The 22,225-nt window shown below is 37.5% G+C and overlaps 1 protein-coding gene across 6 annotated transcripts in view; it reads left to right on the forward strand.

Annotated features, from left to right (window-relative positions):
• The window catches only part of LOC5567222 (single-stranded DNA-binding protein 3), a 176,423-nt gene that overhangs the window by 151,566 nt on the left and 2,632 nt on the right, over window positions 1-22,225 (forward strand). For 2 of the 6 annotated variants that reach the window (XM_021855250.1, XM_021855254.1), the window contains exon 13: window positions 327-1,633. The exons of 2 other annotated variants lie outside the window; for them this stretch is intronic. In XM_021855250.1, the coding sequence (XP_021710942.1) occupies window positions 327-431 (105 nt within the window). In that variant the 3' untranslated portion in view covers window positions 432-1,633. Of the gene's footprint in view, window positions 1-326; window positions 1,634-22,225 lie in introns of those variants that run through there. 2 more of the 6 variants (XM_021855251.1, XM_021855249.1) reach the window with 2 other exon arrangements.

Consider the following 22,225-nt stretch of genomic DNA (forward strand, 5'->3'; position numbering starts at 1 on the left):
CTGTAACATTTTTTCGATTTATTGGCTTAAATTTAAAATTTGAACTACACATCTAGGATTAATGGCAAAACATGAAGAGATTATTGAATAAAGAAGGTTAATTTTTGACAACTAAACAAGTTGACTTTTCAATGCCTCCTCGATAGCGTCATCTCTCTTTCTCTTGCTCGCTCACTCACGCTCACTCTCGATCTCGTTTGATCTCAAATGTTTGGTTTTTGCTTTCATCGCCGCGCAGTTGTTGGTCAATTTCCACACGTGGCAACGTTCCGTCTTCCACGTGGATCATAACGCCCAAAAACAAATCCGGAATTCATTCCTTTCAGGACCAAACCGAGTCGGCCGCTATACTCAAGATCAAGGAAAGCATGCAGGAAGAGGCGAAACGCTTCGAAAAAGATTCCGACCAGCCCGAATACTACATGCAATAACATCCTCCTCCTACTGCTTTTACAACAACTACTACTAGTACTACGACATCATTTACTACTACAGCATCTATTACCACTACTTCCTCTTCTGTTGATGATCAGCCTACTACGCCCAATGGTGCCGATATCATGTCAACATTTCCTGCATCTGTCACTACTTCCACCCAAAGCAACTGAGTTTTCTTTCTCCGTCTGCTAAAATTGCTTTCCTCAAAAGATCACAATAAATCACAATCCTTTATGCTACACGGGCCTCTCCACCTCAATTGATGCAAATTTGGAGAAACAAGTTGACATATTTTCGTGAGCAAATCTACCACTAGAGAACTACACAAAGACTTCCCACATTTGGAAGCCGAATGCACTATTTAATCAATCATTGAAAAGTTAAGAATTTTGAAACCCCCACTCTCATTCCCACCCTAATTTCTATGCCCTTTCCTCAATAAGCTTGTAGTTCAATTATCTCAGCAACCCAAAAGAGTTTCAAAACAAACACATTCAAAATGATAATCATTTTGCTATCAATACAAATGCAAAAACAAACCATCAGTATCCAATGGTAACCAAACAACCAAAATCAACCGAACTAAACAAATAAAAATGGCTAAACATATTCTCGAAATGTGAGAAAACGTTTTACCGGATCATCTTCTCCCCCGAACTATCCCACGTGTCCCCTTCCTTCCTTTACGTTTGAAACCCCTCGCAAGAGAAAACCAAAACTCGACTTCTCGTGTAAATTAATTTTATTTCTTCGTGAGAATAATGTAATTTTCGTCAAATTCCACCAACCGTTAAATTCCCGCTTCCGTTTTGTCCAAGTGAATCCCAGAGTAAAACACAGTGTTGATGAAATATTGCAAAAAAGAATTGTAAGAAGTTAAATGGAAACAGAATAAAACAAAAAACCCAATAGGATAATTTTACCAATACCAATTAAAATATGAGAACTCGAGATAGAGAGAGAGAAAGGATCTAGAGAAGAAAAGATTTTTTCAGAATAGATAAAAAGAAAAGAGCAATGCACGGCTGAAAATAAGGAAAATCAACCGATCGGCCGCGGATTGAAATCAAACGCAAACAACCAGAAAATGCATCTGTGTTAAAATTTATTATTAGTTTCGATAACGTTTTTTTTTTCTTTCCTTTCTCTCCTGAGAGTAAGACGTGCAAAATCACACAAACACAAAACCGAAAAAGGGAAAAAAAGAGGAATGGAAAATCCCAGGATGATAACAAAAAAAAAGAATAGTGGAAAATAATAATTTTTGTGAAACACAACAGCTGGCGTTTATTTATCCGAAAATTCCATTGAAAAAGTGGTAAAAGAAAGAAGAAGAAAAATATGAAGAATGGTTGAAAATACCAGGCAAATAGTTTAGGATGATTCTTTTAGAACTTTGAACAAATGGAAAGAAAATGTTCAATTTGTTGCAATCTTGGTTGCCTTTTCAATGAATGCAAAATATGGTAAGAATGCAATTCGAAAATATTTTGAAAACAATCAATTTAACTAAAAATGTTATTCTACAAACAATTTTGCGGAAGTTGGTCGTTGTACCAAGAGCCGATACTTGGATGCATACTAGACAATTTTTATGGAAAAATAATCGATCCGTGCTTCATTTTGACTAGTAATGTAATAGTTATTAATTGCAGTTGCGTAACCGAACACAACTTCTTATTCAAAATGGCTTCTTATGTTTCACATAAACAAAAGTATTTTTTTGCAAATTCTCATCGTAATAGGCTGTTTTTCATCACGCCAATCTGTCATGAAACGGCCTAGTTTCCTGCACTGAAGTATGCAGTACGGGAATAGTCATTACGCAACTGAAACCAGTGCTGTAATGATTAATTACGCAACGCTTTTTCATTACCCAACTTACTTGATACTTGATGGCCATCAATTCCTTGCTGTTGCGTTGAATCTACGGCGAATGAAGAAGCCTTCTCGACTCGGTCTCGGACCCGATCCTGGACCAATTGCTTCCATTCGCCCTGAACGTTAAGCAACCTAAAACCCTCCTCAACTGAAAAAAATCATCTGCTGCGCTATCTGCCACGGAGGTGACGGCCTCTCCCTGGTTCTCCGCTGAATATTAGTTGAGCTTGACATTCCTCTGACATGCGAACTACTACATGCCCAGCAGGTCTCTCCCACTTGGGCTCAGATTGGATACAACTTCTAGTACTACATTCGGTCCCTCGGTAGTGCAAAAGGTACCCAAGTTTGACAGATCGCAGTACACTTTTCACGGCATTCTAGATTACCTTATGAGCCATAACATTTTGGGCAACTGCAAGGGACATGGTGGTCTTTAATTTCTAATTTCCTTATCGTCTATGCTAAGACTGTAGGACAAAAGCAAAAGCGATTTCTATATTGAAAATGTTTTATTTTTTTATGCAATATTCCATGGAACTACTTGCTACAGATATGTTTCATAGTGCTTCTATGAAATCTTATCAAATATTAGCATAATTATTGAGTTTCATCCAAAAAAGTATTGCGCGGAATTAGGTCACGGTTTTTTTTCCATAATGCCCTAATTCCGCGCACTGTTCTTTGTTGAACAACAAACAAGTTATATTCGTCTTAACATCTGACTATTTTTCTGAAAAGTATCTTCATGCATAAATAAGTACGTTTCACGTACAAAGCGGAATATCTGGAAAGCCCACTTACAGGGAAATTAGAAGCGGCCGTCCAGAAACCACGTAATCATTCTATTGGGAGAAAAAGTTTGTCCAAAGACCAAAGTTCCTAAAAATTTAAAAATTGTTGTGCGAACAATTCTGAAAATCCGAAAAAAATACCACGTGGTTTATGGAAATCCCCAAAGGATTATTCTATACATCTGTGCACAAAAAATTTACTTAACAGTGTGAACCACATATAACATTTCCAACTCTTAATTATATTATGCAATCCTAATAATCTTATTGAGAAAACAACAAATAAAGGTCTTCTATAAATTACGACGAACATTCACGGAAACGTGATAATGCGAATAAAATTCCTTGTATACAATACAGTGTAGAATACAAATGTAGGGGTAGTCGGGGAGATTTCACCAATGAGGTGGAATGAGCACCCCTTGTAAACTGCATAAACTCTTGAAATTTCATCTGAAATATCAACCCATGTTATAAGTCAGTGCTTTGAACTAAATGAAAACGGAATAAATTATGTTCGAAAAAACTGCCCATATTGCCCCTGATGGCTTTTACAAATTTAATTATTCTAGAATGTTCAGGTTTGACTGTTACAATGTTCTTATCAATTTAATATTTTTGTACAGATTGTTTCTAAATACCTACTAATAACTTTCCTGTTTAGTGAACAAAATAATAAAATTTTTAGATTCTATGAGATAATTTCTCAACCTAAAATAGGGCAATCATATCACCCCATCGATAGAAAATCGACACGAAAAATGACAAATTTTGAAAAATTATTCATATGTTAATGTTCACGATCGTACGGATCTAGTGTATTGATATTAAAGTTGTTGAAAATCATAAGAAAAATTCCAATTTATTTTATGCGCTTCTATCGACTTTTCTTTAAGGTGATCAAGCTGCCTCACTTTCCCCTATACGAAATTCACACGTACCAATGGTATTGAAAAGACCATAAGAAATGTTTATCTTTATTTCATGTGATAGTGAAAAAAATATGAAAAAAACTAAACGTAGACTGAATCGTTACGGCTCACACAAAACTTTACCTTTGTACATACAAAAAGCGTTACAGAGGGGGTAGGAAATTAAAAATGTTCAACTTCAGCGTTACGTAATAAATGAATGCTACCTTACGTGAAAATTAATATTAATATGATTCCTTCGCCAGTGCGCGGAATTAGGCATTCTTCTGCGCGGAATATGGAAAAGCGTTTCAAAAATGCGCGGAGTTAGGCAATTTCGACAATAAAATTTCAATAAAATCACAATTGTAAATTATGAATACAGTCTAGTTTATATTTTTCCCATAATCTTCAACAGATTTGCTAGCGATCCACTCATAAAGCTTTTTTGTTGATGCAATACTCATTTTTAATTAACCATTTGAATCCTTTTATTCCTTAACTGCGCTGAATTACGGCACTTTACGGTATTTACTAACTGAAACGTCAGGATAGCATTTAGCATCACCTCAAAATAGGTATATTTACATTGCTATATCTCGAGATCCTTATGATATGCGAAGAAGCGGCCTTCAGCAAAGTTGTTCAGCGGATCAAGGTCACCCGGAAGGCAAATAGTTTGGTTCTCAATTTTGCCGCTAGGTGGCGCTAGCGAGCATGTAAAATTAAGCATTTTAAGCATATACTATCTTGTGATCTACATGAGATAGAAAGTTCGAATCTCCGGCAAAGTTGTTCAACAGGTCAATGACATTCGAATAGCAAATAGTTTGGATCGCAATTTTGCCGCTAGGTGGCAGTAGTGAGCATGTAAAATTGAGCATTTTAGGCATGTTCTATCTTGTAATCTACATGAGATAGAAATATCGAGTCTTCGGCAAAGTTATTCAGAAGGTCAAGGACATCCAAAAAGCGAACAGTTTGGTTCGAAATTTTGCTGATAGGTGGTGATAGTGAGCATGTAAAATTAAGCGTACTAAACTAGTTCTCTCTTGTGATCCACAACAGATAGTAAGCACGAGTCTTCTGGAAAGTTGTTCAGAGTGCCATGGACATTCGGAAAGTAGACCTATTAATCCAAATAAAAGTCCGGTTAGTGCCACTAGTATGCAAATAAAATTAAGGATTTCAAGATAAAATAGAAAAAAAAAGAGTCTTGAATATCCAATGCTTCAAACAAAGACAAATTAAAGACATCCATGTCCCTTGCAGTTGCCCAAAATTTTATGGCTCATAAAGTAATCTAGAATGCCGTGAAAAGTGTACTGCGATCTGTTAAACTTGGGTACTTTTTGCACTACCGAGGGACCACATGCAGTACTAGAAGTGGTACCCAATCTGAGCCCGAGTGGGACGGACCTGGTGAAACTATTGAATATGAAATCATACCTGAAGCTCTTTAATATGAGGTGAATCGGACATGATTTGTTAAAAATTAAGTAGACCAATCCAGGATCTCTTGAAAATGAAGTAAATCAGTCTTCAATGATTAAAACATAAAGTGAATCAGACCTCAACCATTAGAAAATGAAGTGAATTAGTCATAAACTGTTTGGAAGACATGAATCACTGAAAAATGCAGGTTAAAAATAATGAATAACATAAACCTGAAATACATGAATATAAAGAGGATCATTCATTTATCACTAGGGTATGGAGTGAATCAACATGAATCACTTGAATATAAAGACAATCAATCCTGAATCACTTGGATATGAAAAGTTCCTGACTTTAATAATTTGAAAGTGATGTGCGTGAGGCATGAATCACTCGCACATGAAGTAAAACATACCCGAATCCCCAAAAGATGCATCAGATCTGAAAAACTTGAAAATGCAATGGATCAGACCTGAATCACTTGAATATGATATGATTCTGACAGTGTTTGGATTTCGATCAGAATAAGCCGATCGAACCATATTCGGAGAGTGTTACAATTCGCGAATCATAACAGTTCGTGGCACATCGCATTCGGAGAGCCCTATGAATGTAAACATTCACTCTCTCGTTTGGTACGTGGCACGAGAGCGTTCAAGAGCAGCAACTCTCACAAACTGCAACAGTATCGAGTCGTTCGGGTGATTTCTGTTTTGCATAAAATTGGTAATAACTTTCATATTTACTGGTAAAGCAGCCTTTAATAACCTAATTATAATCTATTGGACCATTGAACACCCCTTTGGTTGCAAACATAGCACAGAAAATAAAAAAAATATTCGTCTCTGTTTCTTGATCAGAATGAGAGTTGTTCAGCGAATGTTACAAGTGTTGACACACAGTGATCGGCGCCAAACAGTGGGTGGTGGGTGTCTGTCTTGTTTGCGTTCATGGCTCATTATCTTCCCCGAACAATGAGTGTCATGCTTTTGTATGAATGTAGGCTGATAAATGGTCTGAAATTATCCCAAGTAACCATAAGCACTAATAATAAGCCCTTAATCAGCATCATAAATGCGTACATGCATTATAATAGCACCACAAATGCTTACACACCTTATAACAGCACTTCCGCTGCATAGAAACCCTATTACAGCATCATTAATGCTTCTAAGCCTGATGCATACAGGTATTAAATAAGCACTATATTGGCTTTATGTTCTAATACAGGGCATGTTTAAATGCCATCCAGTGTTTTGACAGATATACCACGTGCTTTGTGTTTGCATATAGTGGTAAGAGGGAGTCAAACATAAATCTTCTCACTACTACAATTGCAGGTTTTATGACGGGGAAAAGTGATGGTTTAAATTGGTCACTTTTCTTTCCAATACTATTCATCTTATGTGGCCGTAGGAGCAAAGAAGCAGGACAACAACTCAACAATACGGGTGTCGCAGGTTCGAGACGCAAAATGAGGAATTTCATCATCATAAAACGATGATCAAAATGTGGCAATTGCAAGTCCTCAAAAGGATGAAAACTACCAAAACGAATATGTCTGATACGGTGAAGTACTATCTGTATCATTTTATTACATTTTTTGCATACTATTATTAGAGGTTTCCGTTTTCATTCATTCATTTATTTACCTCGTGTACCAGTTGCTTGGCCGCATACGCGAAAGCTCTCTGGCTGCGTACGCGAAAGCACAAAATATTCGCCCTAAAAACCTGGCGAAAACAACTGACGTTTCTCACGTGGTCTTATATCAGCATTAGTGGTGCAGAGATGCACGGTTATATCTTGGCACTATAATGGCACGCTATTTCGCCTTTTCTGGCATTATAATAGCATTATATGCGTATATAAAACTGACATGCATCAAATGATTACCCTATATGCGCATATAATGCTGTTACCGTGCCGCATTATCGTGCTTACTGGTTTCTTGGGATGGCTCGTGTGTCAATGATCGTTAAATTTTCCAAAGCCTGGATTCTGATCTTAACCACTTCCACTTCCAAATGCCAAAGGCTATCTGAACAACATTATGGACATTATGGTCTATCTTATTAAATCATGAGATTTATTAACAGTTAACCCTCCATAACTTGATATTCCATATCTCGACAAAATGTTAAAGAACCAGAGTAAATGTTGGTTTTCTTTGCAACCTCAGAACTCAGTAACGTCAGTGACGTCCGGATTTCTTTGGCTGTCTGAACAGCTTTGTCGAAGACTCGAACTTGCTTTTTCATTAGGATCACAAGACAGAACTAGCTTAAAATTCTTCATTCAACATGTTCACTACCGCCACCTCGTGACAAAATTATGAGCTAAACTGTTTGGTTTTGGATTACCTTGACCTTCTAACCTACCTTGATACCTTGATGGCTACAGCGTAGCGTCACGCCATTGCCGGGCGTATTGTAGAGCTCCATCTTCGTCGGTCTTGGGAGAAACTTCTCCAGATGTCCCGAACGTTTAGGGTCGTCAGGTCCTCTTCCACTGCGTACCGCCAGCGTATTCGTGGTTTTCCCCGAAGCCACCGACCACTACCTGGTTCCCTGCCTAATATTATTTTGCAATTTTTTCTTCCGACATTCGCACTAAGTGGCCAGCCCACTGAAGTCTGCCGTATTTTACACGCTTGATAATATTAGCATCTTTGTACACTTGATACAACTCGTGATTCATGCGTCTGCGCCACACACCATTTTCGAGTTTCCCACCGAGTATTGTCTGCAGCACTTTTCGCTGCCTCTTTCAACGTCCACGCTTCGTGCCCGTAGAGAGCCACCGGAAGAATTAATGTTTTATACAGGGCGAATTTTGTTTCCGGTTGCAAGCTGCGGGACCTAAGCTGGTTACGTAGTCCGTAAAAGGCCCTATTCGCAGACGCAATGCGTCTTTTCACTTCGCGTGAAACTTCGTTGTAACATGTCACAATTAGTGTTCCAAGGTAAACAAATTATTCAACAACTTCAAACACATCCCCATCAAACATTACCTCAGCACCTACACCACCAAGCCTGACTCTATCTCTACCTGCAACCATGTACTTCGTTTTGGTAGAATTAATGGTCAGGCCTATTCTCGCTTCTAATCTTCTAATCATCTAACAACTTTGCCAAAACCTCGAACATTCTTTTTTATCAATATAATGAGATAGAACTTGTATGAAGGTTAAAGTACAGTCGACTCTCCACAACTCGATATACTCTATAACTCGATCGATTTTTCGAACCCTTCAAATTCCCATACATCGTGCTCTCCATAAGTCGATATTTCTATAACTCGATATCTCCAATAGTCGTGAGAGGTAAATGTTTCTCCATAACTCGATATCTATTTTAAAATCATTCTTATTTTAGGAAACTTGGCCTAATTCTTGTTTGGAGGTGACTGAATTCTTGCAAGTTGTAATAAAAGTTGAAACATATGAAAATAATATATTAAACATATAATATTGTCAGTAAAAGTAACGTGATTTTCTGAGTATATCGAAAAAAAAAATTCAAATAATAGTTTGTTAAATACTATCACCAAAATAATATTTCTTAGAGAAGGGATTTTTTATGTTTTGGAAATATAAAACATTATTCCTTTAATTGTGTGATTTTTTGTGTCGGTATATTCCATAACTCGATAATTCTATAAGTCGATGGTCCCTTAAATATCGAGTTATAGAGAGTCGACTGTATATAAATCAATCTGTTTTCCGGGTGCCCTTGACTTTCTGAACAACTTTGCCACAGATTCGAGCTTTCAATTTTATCTGATTCCCAAGATAGAATTTATTTGATTTTATATACTTATTAATGCTACCTAACGGAAAATTAAAAACCAAACGGCTTGCTTTTCGGATGTCCTTGACTTACTGTACAACTTTTCCAAAGACTCGATCTTTCTATTTTATTTGGATCAAATGATAAAACTAGTTAAGAACTCTCAATTTCACATGCTCACTAGCGCCACCTAGCAGCAAAAATTAGAATCAAACTGTTTGCAATTCAGATGTCCTTGCACTTATAATCAACTTTGTCGGTCGATGACTCGAACTTTCCATCGTATCTAGATGATGAGATAGATGCTCATTTTTGTCTGCACACTATCACTACCTAGCGGCTAAATTTAACTCAAGTTATCTGTTTTCCGGATGTCCTTGACCTTCTGAATAACTTTGCCGAAGACTCGAACTTTCTATCTCATGTAGATCACAATGCAGAACATACTTAAAATGCTCTATTTCACATGCTCACTACTGCCACCTAGCGGCAAATTTGCGTACCAAACAATTTGCTTTCCGAATGTCCTTGATCTGCTGAACAACACTTTGCTGAAGACCGCATCATTATAGATCATCAGCATCTCGAGATAAACCATCATGAATGTTCCTGTTTTGAGGTGATGTTAAACTTTTCAGAATGATTCAATATTCAGATGAGCAATACTTTTTTAAGCGAGTCTGTATTAATGACGGGTAATGTATATCGATAATAATCTTGTTGTTAACATTTCTTTACAATCAAAACTTGATATTGACAATGCTCTTGAAACTTCAACAAATTCCATTGTTGAAGCCAGAGGCATTGCAATTCCAAAATGTGAAGTTGAATCCGTGATTATAGACGATGATCTTAAACTCTTGATCCGTCTTAAAAACGTGAGGAGAAGGCAATTTCAACGCACTCGTGATCCTGCTATGAAAATTATATGGCAGAATTCGCAGAAAGAAATCAAGAAACGTTTTTCACAATAAAGAAACAAAAATTTTGAAAATAAAATTTCTCAATTGGACACTGGCTCTAAGCCCTTTTGAAATTATCTAAAATTTTGAAAAACCTCAATACCGGCCAAAACCAATACCGGCATTGAAAGAGGAAAACAAATTATTACTAACTAATTGTGAAAAAGCTCAAAAACTTGCTATGCAGTTTGAAAGCGCGCACAATTTTAATTTATGGCTTACTAGTCCAATTAAAAATCAAGTTACTCAGGACTTCGAAAGTATTCTCAATCAAGAGAACGTTTTCAAAGATTCCTGGGAGACTGATTTGGAAGAAGTGAGAACTATTATTAAAAAAAAATCAAAAATGTGAAAGATCCTGGCGATGATGGAATTTTCAACATCCTCATCAAGAAACTTCCAGAAAGTAGCTTATCATTCTTAGTTGATATATTTAACAAATGTTTTCAATTAGCATATTTTCCTGACAAATGGAAAAATGCTAAGGTTGTACCAATTTTAAAACCAGACAAAAATCCTGCAGAAGCTTCTAGCTATCGTCCAATCAGTTTGCTTTCCTCCATCAGTAAACTTTTTGAAAAGGTCAGTTTTGAACAGAATGATGGTCCACATCAACGAAAACTCAATGTTTGCCAATGAATAGTTCGGATTCCGCCATGGACATTCGACCACTTATCAACTTTTACGTGTAACAAATTTGATCCGTTCCAACAAATCGGAAGGCTATTCTACTGGTCTTGCTCTTCCAGACATAGAAAAAGCATTCAACAGTGTTTCGCATGAATGCTTGATCGTAAAATTAAAAAAACTTTAATTTTCCAACATGCATTAATTCAAAGTTATCTGCTAAATCGTACACTTCAGGTTGACTATCAGAACTCCAGATCTGAAAGACTTTCTGTAGGAGCTGGTGTTCCTCAAGGCAGTATTTTGGGACCAATATTATACAATATTTTCACAACTGACTTACCTGAGGGGGATTTTTTTTATTATCGTACAAATTGGGCCGAAGGGTATCAGATTTTCATGAAACTTTTTCCACAGGCAGGGCTCATATGAATAAAAAAAAATTGAGAAAAATTCAGGGTCGCCTATTTTTCCGGAAAACTCAGGTGGAAGTTTTTTGTTCTCCCTTGACACTACTTACTTTGAAAAATCATAACTCAATACAAAGCATCGTAGAAACAAAGTTTTTATATGAAAATTTAAGCAAATTTTCTCAAAAATCCAAAAAGAATATGAACTGGAAAAAGTTTTCCACAAAATTTTCCACCGTTGGGAAAATTCGTAAAGAAAAGCCGGAAAAACTATGCCCGAACTCGTGGAAAATTTTCAAAAAAATATTTTCGAGAAGGTAATTTTATAAACTTTAATCACTGAAATTTTCGGAATGCACTTTTTTTCGTTTTTGAGTTATGGCCAATTTTGTGAAAAATGTCCAGATGTGCCATATAATACTTTTCTTTGAAAAATCATAACTCAAGAACGAAACATTGTAGAAACAAAGTTTTTATATGAAAATTTAAGCAAATTTTCTCAGAAATCCAAAAAAAAAATGAGCTGGAAAAAGTTTTCCACAACATTTTCCACCGTTAGGGAAATTCATAAAGAAAAGCTGGAAAATCTATGCCCGAACTCGCGGAAAATTTTTATTAAAATATTTTTGAGAAGAAAACTTTATAAACTTCAATTCTGGTAACTTTTAGGATGTACTTTTTTTTTGTTCCTGAGTTATTGTCAATTTTGTGAAAAATGACCATATTAGCCTTTTCTTTGAAAACCCATATTTCAATCGAAGCATCAGAAAAACAAGGTTTTTTTATCAAAGCAATTGCAAATTTTCTAAAAGATCTGAAAGAAACGATATGGGATTGGTTTTAATGAAGTATAAGTCGGATTGGATTATATTTTTCATGAAACAATACACCGTTAAGCAAAGCTGAAAAAACGGTTTCTTTTCCATTCCAAGGGATTCTTTCTTTTCTATGGAACAAATAAGATTCTTTTTATATTTTTCTTTAATTTTATTTATTCAATTATTCAGTACATAACTTACATTTTATCTTAAAACTATCTATTTTTTCAACCGGGAAGATTGCCTTTGGTTGCTACCACCAGAAGATTTTCGTTTCTTTGTAGTATTAAGAACAAAGCATGCTGTATTTTCTTGGTTTTCATGTGCATCTGAGAATTCACTCGCAAAAATGCTTCGTTCGTCTTATGAATTAATGAATGATATTTTTTTGTTCCAGGAATTGGAACAAGGTTAGAAAATCTCTCCTGAAGTAATTTTTCAGCCTCTGAGTAGTCATTTTCAGTTGCATAGATGAATTCCCAATCTTTTTTAAATTGGTCTTTCACCTTTTGCGACACAGCCTAGTCATAAAATTGTTTGGCGTTATTAATTTCCGCTGACTTTCTAATACTAGCATCTTTAGCCATTCGCTTAATATTGCCACCGATACCATCACATGGACCTTTTCCATGTGAGGTTGGGAAAAAGTGCCATTCTGCTCTAATTTTAAAATCATTTTCATGGTTGCATACATTTTTGGAATTTGATTTATTTTTGTACTGCTCTCCGCAACCATCAGAAAGATAAATGATTTTTTCAAGCTCAGGAAATTTATTTTTCAATCTTGAAATTAGTTTTGTTTGAAAAGCATAAACTGATGTCGTGTTATGCTTTTTTATGTCAGCAATTACAACAAAATTTAAGACTTTGATCAAAGATTTGTCTTTGTAATAAATTACAAATGGATATATTGTTACTTGAGGTCGTACAAAGTAATGGCTTTGAATGGAATCTTGTATCAAGCACGAATAATTTTCCGCGAAATCCATCTGGCACATTATTTCTTTGTTTTCAACTAGTGATTCCTTTTAAGCTCTTATAAATTTATTTTGTTTATCTACTTTGAATTGATGCACAAGAAACTTTTCTGTGAGATTTTTCAAGTTTTCTATAAAATCATTTACATTTTCCTCTTTGTTGATAATTTCACAACGAGGAGAAATAATCCAAAAACAATACTTAACTTCTTCAACGTTGTTTTCATCTAAGCGATTGGCAACAAAATCTAATTTCTTTAATTTACAATCCTCACAGGACCTCAAGTAACAATCATCTGTATAGTACAGATCATCTGGACATATCATTTGACTAGTCAAAAAGGTGTTAAGTTTTTTTCTGTATTATGAACTTCAAAGCAATTAGTTTTTTTCAATGCATCAACCATGAATTTTATATTCTCATGTATCATGCAAACACAAACATTCATGGCCGATGAATCCTTTGTATAAACACATTGTTTTGGTTTAGGTTTCCAGAACGATGTGAATGAGACAGATTCCTGTTCACTCTTACAGGTTTCCAAATATTGTTTATATAAAGTATCCAAAGGGTCAAGCAAAAGGCGTTTTTGAACATTTTGGCGCACTCCATTGGGTAACTTAATAGATATGGTATCTCTCAAGCCAGGAAATGGCCGACTGATATCATCCCTTAGGTAAAAATTTGAAACTATGTCTTGGACATCTGATCCATGCGAGGGTCGTCCTACTTTTGAAAGTGGTTGAATCCCAAAATTGTATTTTTTTGATTCAGTTATAACGTGTTGAGACACGTCAAAATGAGCTTTAACTTTGGCATATGACCAATTCCTAGGAAGTAATTTTAGAAGTTCAATTTGCTTGTCAGGTTCGGCTTTTGTAACAGCTGAGTTCAAATTTAATAAATCAGGTATCAGGTATCAGAAGGCCGGCTCCAGAGGCACGTTCCCCGCCATTTGGGAGATTTGTGCCATCGCCATATTTGAGCCTATTTCATCATCTACCCGATGGGAGCGGAAAGGGAAGGGAAAGATGGGAGGAAATAAGAGTGGGATCCCTTGAAGAGGGAAGATCGCATAAGCGAAATGAGAGCATGTAGCTCCATACCACAATGGGTTCGAACAGCGTCCTAAAAGGGCACTGAAAAACGCATGAGCGTAAAGAGAGCCTATAGCTCATTACCACAGCGGGTTAAGAATAACAGAATGTCCTGAAGATTCAGGCTTCTGAATTCAGTTTCACTTAATAAGTGTTTACCAAGTAATTGGAATCGCATTTGCGCAAAAACTGGACAGTTACATATCAGGTGATACGAAGTTCCATAATCGGAGTCACAACTATCACACACAAATGAGTCAGCACGCTGAATATTTGCCATGTGATAGTTGAGTCGGCAGTGGCCTGTCAACGCTCTGACCAAGAGACTGCAATTCTGCTTTGACAGATTTGTTAAATACTTCGCCACCTTTGGAGATGGCTCAGTAATATACAATTTTGTTTGACGACACGACTCCAAACTATTCCAATATTGCTTGTGCTGAGTTGCCGCCCAAGAGTTTATCTGAAGCTTCACCCAGCACTTCGAAATTGGAATAGCCGGCTCAGGGCCAATGAAGTCATGCGATGCTCCATCACGAGCTAACTCATCAACCAATTCATTTCCAGCGATGGAAGAATGGCCAGGTACCCATACAAGGTTTACAGAGTTGACTGAATTTAGTTCCTCAATTTGAGTTCGACATGCGATAACAAGCTTCGACCTTGAGTTGGCCGAAGCGAGAGCTTTTATAGCAGTTTGACTATCTGAACAGACGAATATGACTTTACCCATTACGCGCTGTTGAAGTGCTGATTGCACTCCACACATAAGAGCAAATATTTCCGCCTGAAAAACGGTGCAGTTTCTACCAAGTGAGTAAAACTGATTCAGCCTTATCTCACGAGAATATACTCCTGCACCAGCTCTACCTTCAAGAAGGGAGCCATCAGTGTAACATACTATATTGTTTGATATACTTCTTTCCAAATAGCCAGACGTCCACTCTTCCCGTGAAGGGAATTGTGTGGTAAATGTCCTGTAAGGAAAGTTACAAGCAATTGTGAGATCACTTGGAGCAAGGACAATTTTGTCCCAATTCACCAAAAGTGGAAACAACGAAGTGTGTGTAGATCTACGATTCACTGGATTTTTCTCCAGTAGATCCAGTACCCATAAACGGTAAGAGCAAGAAAGTGCTAGTGGCGCAACGTCGAAAAGGGCCTCGAGCGCTGCTGTGGGAGTTGTAGAGAACGCACCAGACATCGCCATCAAGCACATCCTTTGGAGATGGCCCAATTTTGATTGGATTGTTCTCACTTCGCCCTTTTGCCACCACACAAGACATCCATATGCCAATATTGGTCGAACAACTGTTGTGTAAATCCATTTGATATATTTGGGTTTGAGGCCCCAAGTTTTACCAAAGGTTCGCCGGCATTTACCGAAGGCCATGCAAGCTTTTTTGACTCTGAAATCAATGTGAGGTGTCCATGAAAGTTTGGAATCTAGAATGACTCCGACATACTTTACTTGATCAGTCACATTAATCTCAGTGCCATTAAGACGCAAATGTCGAATTCCATCGCGGTTTCGTCTTTCCGTAAAAAGAACAATAGATGTTTTATTCGTGTTAACCGAAAGGCCATATTGGCGACACCAACTCTCGACTACTTGAAGAGCACTTTGCATCAGGTCGAATAGGGTGCTTATGCACATACCAACTATCAGAGCTAGATAGTCGTCGGCAAATCCATATGTTGGAAAACCGCTATTATTGAGTTGCCTCAATAGCGTATCTGCTACGAGATTCCACAAAAGTGGTGACAAGACTCCCCTTTGGGGGCATCCGCAAACACTCAATTTTCGAATCGCTGCTTGACGCAATGTCGAGAAGAGATGTCGGTTTTTGAGCATTTGATGAATCCAATTGGTAATCATTGTATGTAGCCCATGGTTTCGTACTGCTTCCAATATGGCATCGAAAGACACGTTATCAAAGGCACCCTCAATATCCAGGAAAACACCCAAGCAGGATTGCTTCTGAGCGAATGCTTTCTCGATATCGTATACAACTTTGTGTAAAAGAGTCACTGTGGACTTTCCAGATTGGTAATCATGTTGATTCACATGAAGAGGCATGTTTGCCAAATAAACATCACGGATGTGATGATCGATAATGCGTTCCAGACATTTCAGAAGAAAAGAGGTCAGACTGATTGGCCTGAAACTCTTCGCTGCTTCATACGACGCACGTCCTACTTTTGGGATAAACTTTACAGTAATATCACGCCAGGATCTGGGAATATACCCGGTAGCAAAACTGCTTACAAGTAGCTTTTTCAAAACATGTTTGATAAACTCAAACCCTTTTTGGAACAGAACAGGATAAATCCCATCCGCTCCTGGAGATTTGAAAGGAACAAAACTATTAAGTGCCCATTGAATCGATTCAGTAGTTACGATACTGCGAGCCGAGGCCAGAGACTCGTAACTACATGAAAAGACATTTGGTTCATCCGTAGATGCTATGTCCACACATCCGGGGAAGTATTGAATAAACATTCTAAAACTTCTTCATCGGAAGAAGTAAAGTCACCATTAGGTAAGCGAATTTCGTTCACTTGGAAATCCATAGATTTTGCAAGGATTTTGTTCAGCCGACTGACTTCACTCAAACTGGAAACATTTGTACAAAGGTTTTTCCAGCCGGATCGTTCAGCAGAACGAAGAGCCTTCTTGTAAGCCTTGCGAGCCGACTTGAACGACTCTGATCCAGCTGAATGGCGTCTGTTCCAACTCCTTCTACATTGTTTCCTGAGTCTAGTCAGATCGGAATTCCACCATGGGGTCTTTACAGACCGCAGAGGACATGCTTCTTCAAAAGCTTCCATAATGTAGGATGTTGTAGTATCAACGGCATCATCCAGATCACTTGGATTTTCAATGGACGGAGAATATCCATGAAATTTGGTCGCAACCAATTCAATATAGAGTTCCCAGTTTGTTGATCGGGGATTCCTAAAACGCAAAGTCCGCGCAGTTACATTTGAATGTTCAAAGAAGATGTAGCGATGATCAGATAATGATTCCTCATCTGATACATGCCAATTTGTCAACTCGTGACTGATTCTATTCGAGCAGAGCGTTATGTCTAACACTTCTTCTCTATTAGAAACCATGAAGGTTGGGCGATTGCCTATGTTAAGTAATCCAAGGTCTGTACTACTTAAGTATTCCATCAGACTGGAGCCTCTCAAATTGATATCCGAGCTCCCCCAGATGATGTGATGAGCATTGGCATCACTACCCACAATCAGCGGAAGGCCTTTTGTTACGCAGTGTACGACAACTCGTTTGAAGTCATCCGTTGGGGATGGTTCATCATGTGGTAAATATACCGAACAATAGACGTATTTCCTGTTGAGGTCACCAACAGAAACATCAATTGTGACAGCACATACATCTCTGGTAGTTAACTCAGAAATGAGTGTAGCAACGATTGCTTTATTAACGAGCACGCATGCGCGAGGCATGGAGCGCGAGTTTGCCATTTCAAGTTTGCTGAAAGTAGCAAAAACTGGGTCCACAAGGTTACCTAGATAGAAATTCCCTCTACGAAAGTAGGGTTCTTGAACTAGCGCCACTTGGGTTGCACCATTTTGCATGAGTCTGCAAAGATTGATCGTTGCTGTTCTTTTATGCTGAAGATTGATCTGAGCTAACCTAACCGTAGCCACTACCCAAACTAGGCAGGATTAAGCTTTTTGCAATCTCAGCACGAAAAAGACCAGCAACGAAAAAACCAGATCGGTATCTACTTCAAGTCGCCAAAGGCGAAAGAGTACAGAATACACTGTGTAAAACGCATAATGCGAATCCATATAGGTGATAATTTAAATTAAATGTCAACATATCCATAATCCCACCCTTATTAAGCCTCAGGATAGAGACTGAAGAAGGACAGCCGATTATCTCGGAGAAACACAAGGTCACCTGCACCATTGCTCCGGGTAGCACAGGAAGGACTCAATACTGTGGAGGGCGCCCTGGTACCCCACAGGCTCCATTAGCGGTTAGGTTTTATTTAGACCCCCCTAACCATTCATTCCTAGGCACGGTACGCATCACACCATAAATTATTTAATCTTTATTTTACTCAAAATTTGATTGACCATTTCGTCCATAGAAGCATTGCGATAGTTACTACTAGAAGCATCCAAACGTGAAGATTTTACTTAAAAAGAAATTTCCAAGAATTTAGCAAGCTCTTGTATTTTTTGTACATTAGAACCAACTGACTCACCCGAGGAAGGAGTTTCCTTTGGCGACGCCAACGAAGATAGTGGTGAAACTTGTTCCTCAAACGCTATTGCTTCTGGAAGATCCGTTACGAGAGCCTTCTGGTCACCGGTAATGGAGCACTTCACGCAAATTTTCATCTTTTCCGTAATCCACCGAACTCCATTCGAATGGAGCTTACTGATGAGGCCTTGGCTGATCGATCGTAGATTTGTCCTTACTGATTTGTGGCCGTCCAGTCCGAAGGGGTTACAGCATAAAGAATTGTATTCGTAATATTGAACTTTGTCCATTTCAACAGCTTCGGGAAAACTTTTTTCACTTTACAAAAAATAATAACGAGGAATTTACAGCTGATAGACAACACTTGCACTTTCTCACTGCTCTTTGTTAGTTTTTGGTAAACTTATGATTCTCAAGCCATTTCAATGCTTTAAACTTGAATTGGTAAATACCTATTTGTCATATTGTCTACCCATTTATTTAACTGTCAATTTTGTAGTTACCTAACAGGAAAAAAATGCCTACATTCTGATTGAAGAAAACTTTGTTTCTATGTTGTTTCGTTCTTAAGAAATTTTGTTTATGAACTTATAAATTTGTTAATATATGGTTCAAACAGCTCATCCTAGCAATATTTGATCATGTTTTAGGAACGAAAAATGAGCGTATTGAAAAATATTGTAGGATTGGATCTTATTGATCGCTCTTTTCAAATATACTTTGTTTGAAAGCTGGAATAGCTAATCGGGTTTTCATTATTTGTTTTCATAAACAGTGAAAAATGTCCTGGGAAACTGATTCCATTTCAAAAATTTCATATTTTTGAGATAATTTGAATCCGGTTCGACAAGTCATGATGAGTCTTGAGTCATGATTTTTAAACGAAAAGGCATGTATCTTTGCATCTTTGCATTTTTTACAAAATTGACCATAGATCAGGAACTAAAGAAAAGTACATCCTAAATGTTACCAGAATTGAAGTTTATAAAGTTTCTTTCTTAAAATTATTTCCGCGAGTTCGGGCATAGATTTTCCAGCTTTTCTTTATGAATTTCCCCAACGGTGGAAAATTTTGTGGAAAACTTTTTCCAGTTCATATTTTTTGGATTTCTGAGAAAATTAGCTTAAATTTTCATATAAAAACTTTGTTTCTACGATGCTTCGTTCTTGAGTTATGATTTTTCAAAGTAAGTAGTGTCAAGGGAAAACAAAAAATTTCCACCTGAATTTTCCGGAAAAATAGGCGACCCTGAATTTTTCTCAATTTTTTTTTATTCATATATCCATGAGCCCTGCCTGTGGAAAAAGTTTCATGAAAATCTGAGACCCTTCGGCCCAAACCCGTACGGTAATAAAAAAAATCCCCTGAGTTATCTCAGGGATGTCAAAAATCCTTGTTTGCGGATGACACAAGCCTCTCCGCCAAAGGACGAAGTCTGCGTGTCATCTGTAGTCGATTGTAAAAAAGTTTGGATATATTTTCTTCATACTTGCAAAAATGAAAGATTTCTCCTAATGCTTCCAAAACTCAACTAATAATATTCCCACATAAACCAAAAGCTCTTTGTTTGAAACCTTCAAGTAGACATGTTGTTACGATGAGAGGGGTTCCAATAAATAAGTCAGATGAAGTTAAGTATCTAGAACTCATGCTAGATAAGAATTTATCTTTCAAAAATCACATTAAGGGCATTCAAGCTAAATGTAATAAATATGTAAAATGTCTCTATCCCCTTATTAATAGAAAATCAAAACTTTGTCTTAAGAACAAGCTTTTGATATTCAAACAAATTTTCAGGCCAGCCATGTTGTATGCTGTACCAATATGGACTAGCTGTTGTAATACCAGGAAGAAAGCTCTGCAGAGAATTCAAAATAAAATTTTGAAAATGATTTTGAAGTTTCCTCCCTGGTATAGTACCAATGAGTTACATAGAATATCCAATATTGAAACATTGGAACAAACGTCAAATAAAATAATTAATAATTTCAGGCAAAATCGTTACAATATTCTATTGCCACGATTAATGCGTTATATGTTTAGGTAAGTTAGGTTAAGTATATTAAAAAATCAGTGGGGGTTGTGTACAAGACACGACCGCATGACGTTAACTACGCCATTTAATTTGCTGCATTTGTATTATAGTCAAATGTCATAATTGCAACCTTCTTTTAGTTATAATCCAGAATGTAATGGTGTGTGAATTTAGAAAATATATATGGTTAAAATAAAATTTTGCGTTACGTAATATTTGAATCATTCCTTAACAATAGAAAATATATTGCATCCCAACGGCACAGAAGCAGCGTCCTCGGAAACATCCTCAAATTGCCGTATTGTCAATTATTCATAATAAATCAATTGTTGTATGCTGCTATGAGATGAATTAAGAAATTATAGCAAGTATGTGGTAAACACATTAGGGAATATTACACAATTAACTCTTTAAAACACCTTTGTTGGCGCTGGAAAGGGCCGATTTAATTGTTGAATTTGCGTAACACGGACACACTTTGACGGCGCACTGGTTGCAATCCTCCTCGCCCGATGAGATTTGCGGTGCGGATGATGATGTGCGCTTCAACGAGCGGCTTTGGTGGATTTTCTTCAGCCATCTCGTACAAACAGCTTGCCTCTGGTAGCGAGGACCTGAGCAGGTTTGGAGGAGCTCTTACCAGCTCGAAAGCGAAAACAGAATGAAACCGAATTCAACGAAGAAGGGATGCTTTATACCCTTAGAATAGCAGGTGATGCTCCTCCTTTCAAATTCTTCGTTTTCTTATCTGGGAAATAGGCTATATGAAACTGATGTCTGGGTAAGGGATCTACAAGATGAGCATTATGCTGTTATTGCATCCCGACGGCACTGCAGCAGTATGCTGCTATGAGATGAATTAAGAAATTATAGCAAGTATGTGGTAAACACATTAGGGAATATTACACAATTAACTCTTTAAAACACATTTGTTGGCTCTGGAAAGGGCCGATTGAATTGTTGAATTTGCGTAACACGGACACATTTCGGTGGCTTTAGTCGATTTTCTTCAGCCATCTCGAACAAATTAAGGAATATTACACAATCAACTCTTTAAAACACATTTGTTGGCTCTGAAAAGTGCCGATTGAATTGTTGAATTTACGTAACAAGGACATATTTTGACGGCGCACTGGTTGCAATCCTCCTTGCCCGGTGAGATTTTCGGTGCTGATGACGATGTGCGCTTCAACAAGCGGCTTTGGTCGATTTTATTCAGCCACCTCGTACAAACTTACCTTTGCGCCCCGATTCCTGCAACGCCAATTCTGGAATCCGGACGCTGGTATTTTGCCGCCGCTTGATGATCAAGAGCTTGCCTCTGGTAGCGAGATGCTGACGGCACACTGGTAGAAATCCTCCTCGCCAGATGCGGTGGCGATGATGATGGGCGCTTTAACAAGCGGCTTCAGTCGCGACGGCGTGTTGTTGTTCCATTCGCGTTCCATTGAAAACTGAATTGAGAATGCGAAAGGCACTCGAGACTTGCTCGCCGACCATGTTCACAATCTGACGGCAAAAAGAAGAATGAGCGAAAAAGCAGGAATCGGTCTGGTTTTATAGTGCGAAGCGGAACGCAAAAGAAGCGTGGAAAACTGCTTGCACGTGATTGGTTGCGTAAGAAAGGGGTCGACATTTTCCCAATTTTCAATAGTTTATTGTCAATAATCAATAGTTTTCTCCATTCGAGGAAATTGTTGTATACATTTCCGATCGATTGGTGGAAAAATATTGAAAATCTATCGATAAATGACTGAGTTATTAGCGTTCAAAATCTTACATAATTTCGTGACGGTCGCAAA

Source organism: Aedes aegypti, chromosome 3 (genome assembly GCF_002204515.2).
Source record: "Aedes aegypti strain LVP_AGWG chromosome 3, AaegL5.0 Primary Assembly, whole genome shotgun sequence".
NCBI lineage: Eukaryota > Metazoa > Arthropoda > Insecta > Diptera > Culicidae > Aedes > Aedes aegypti.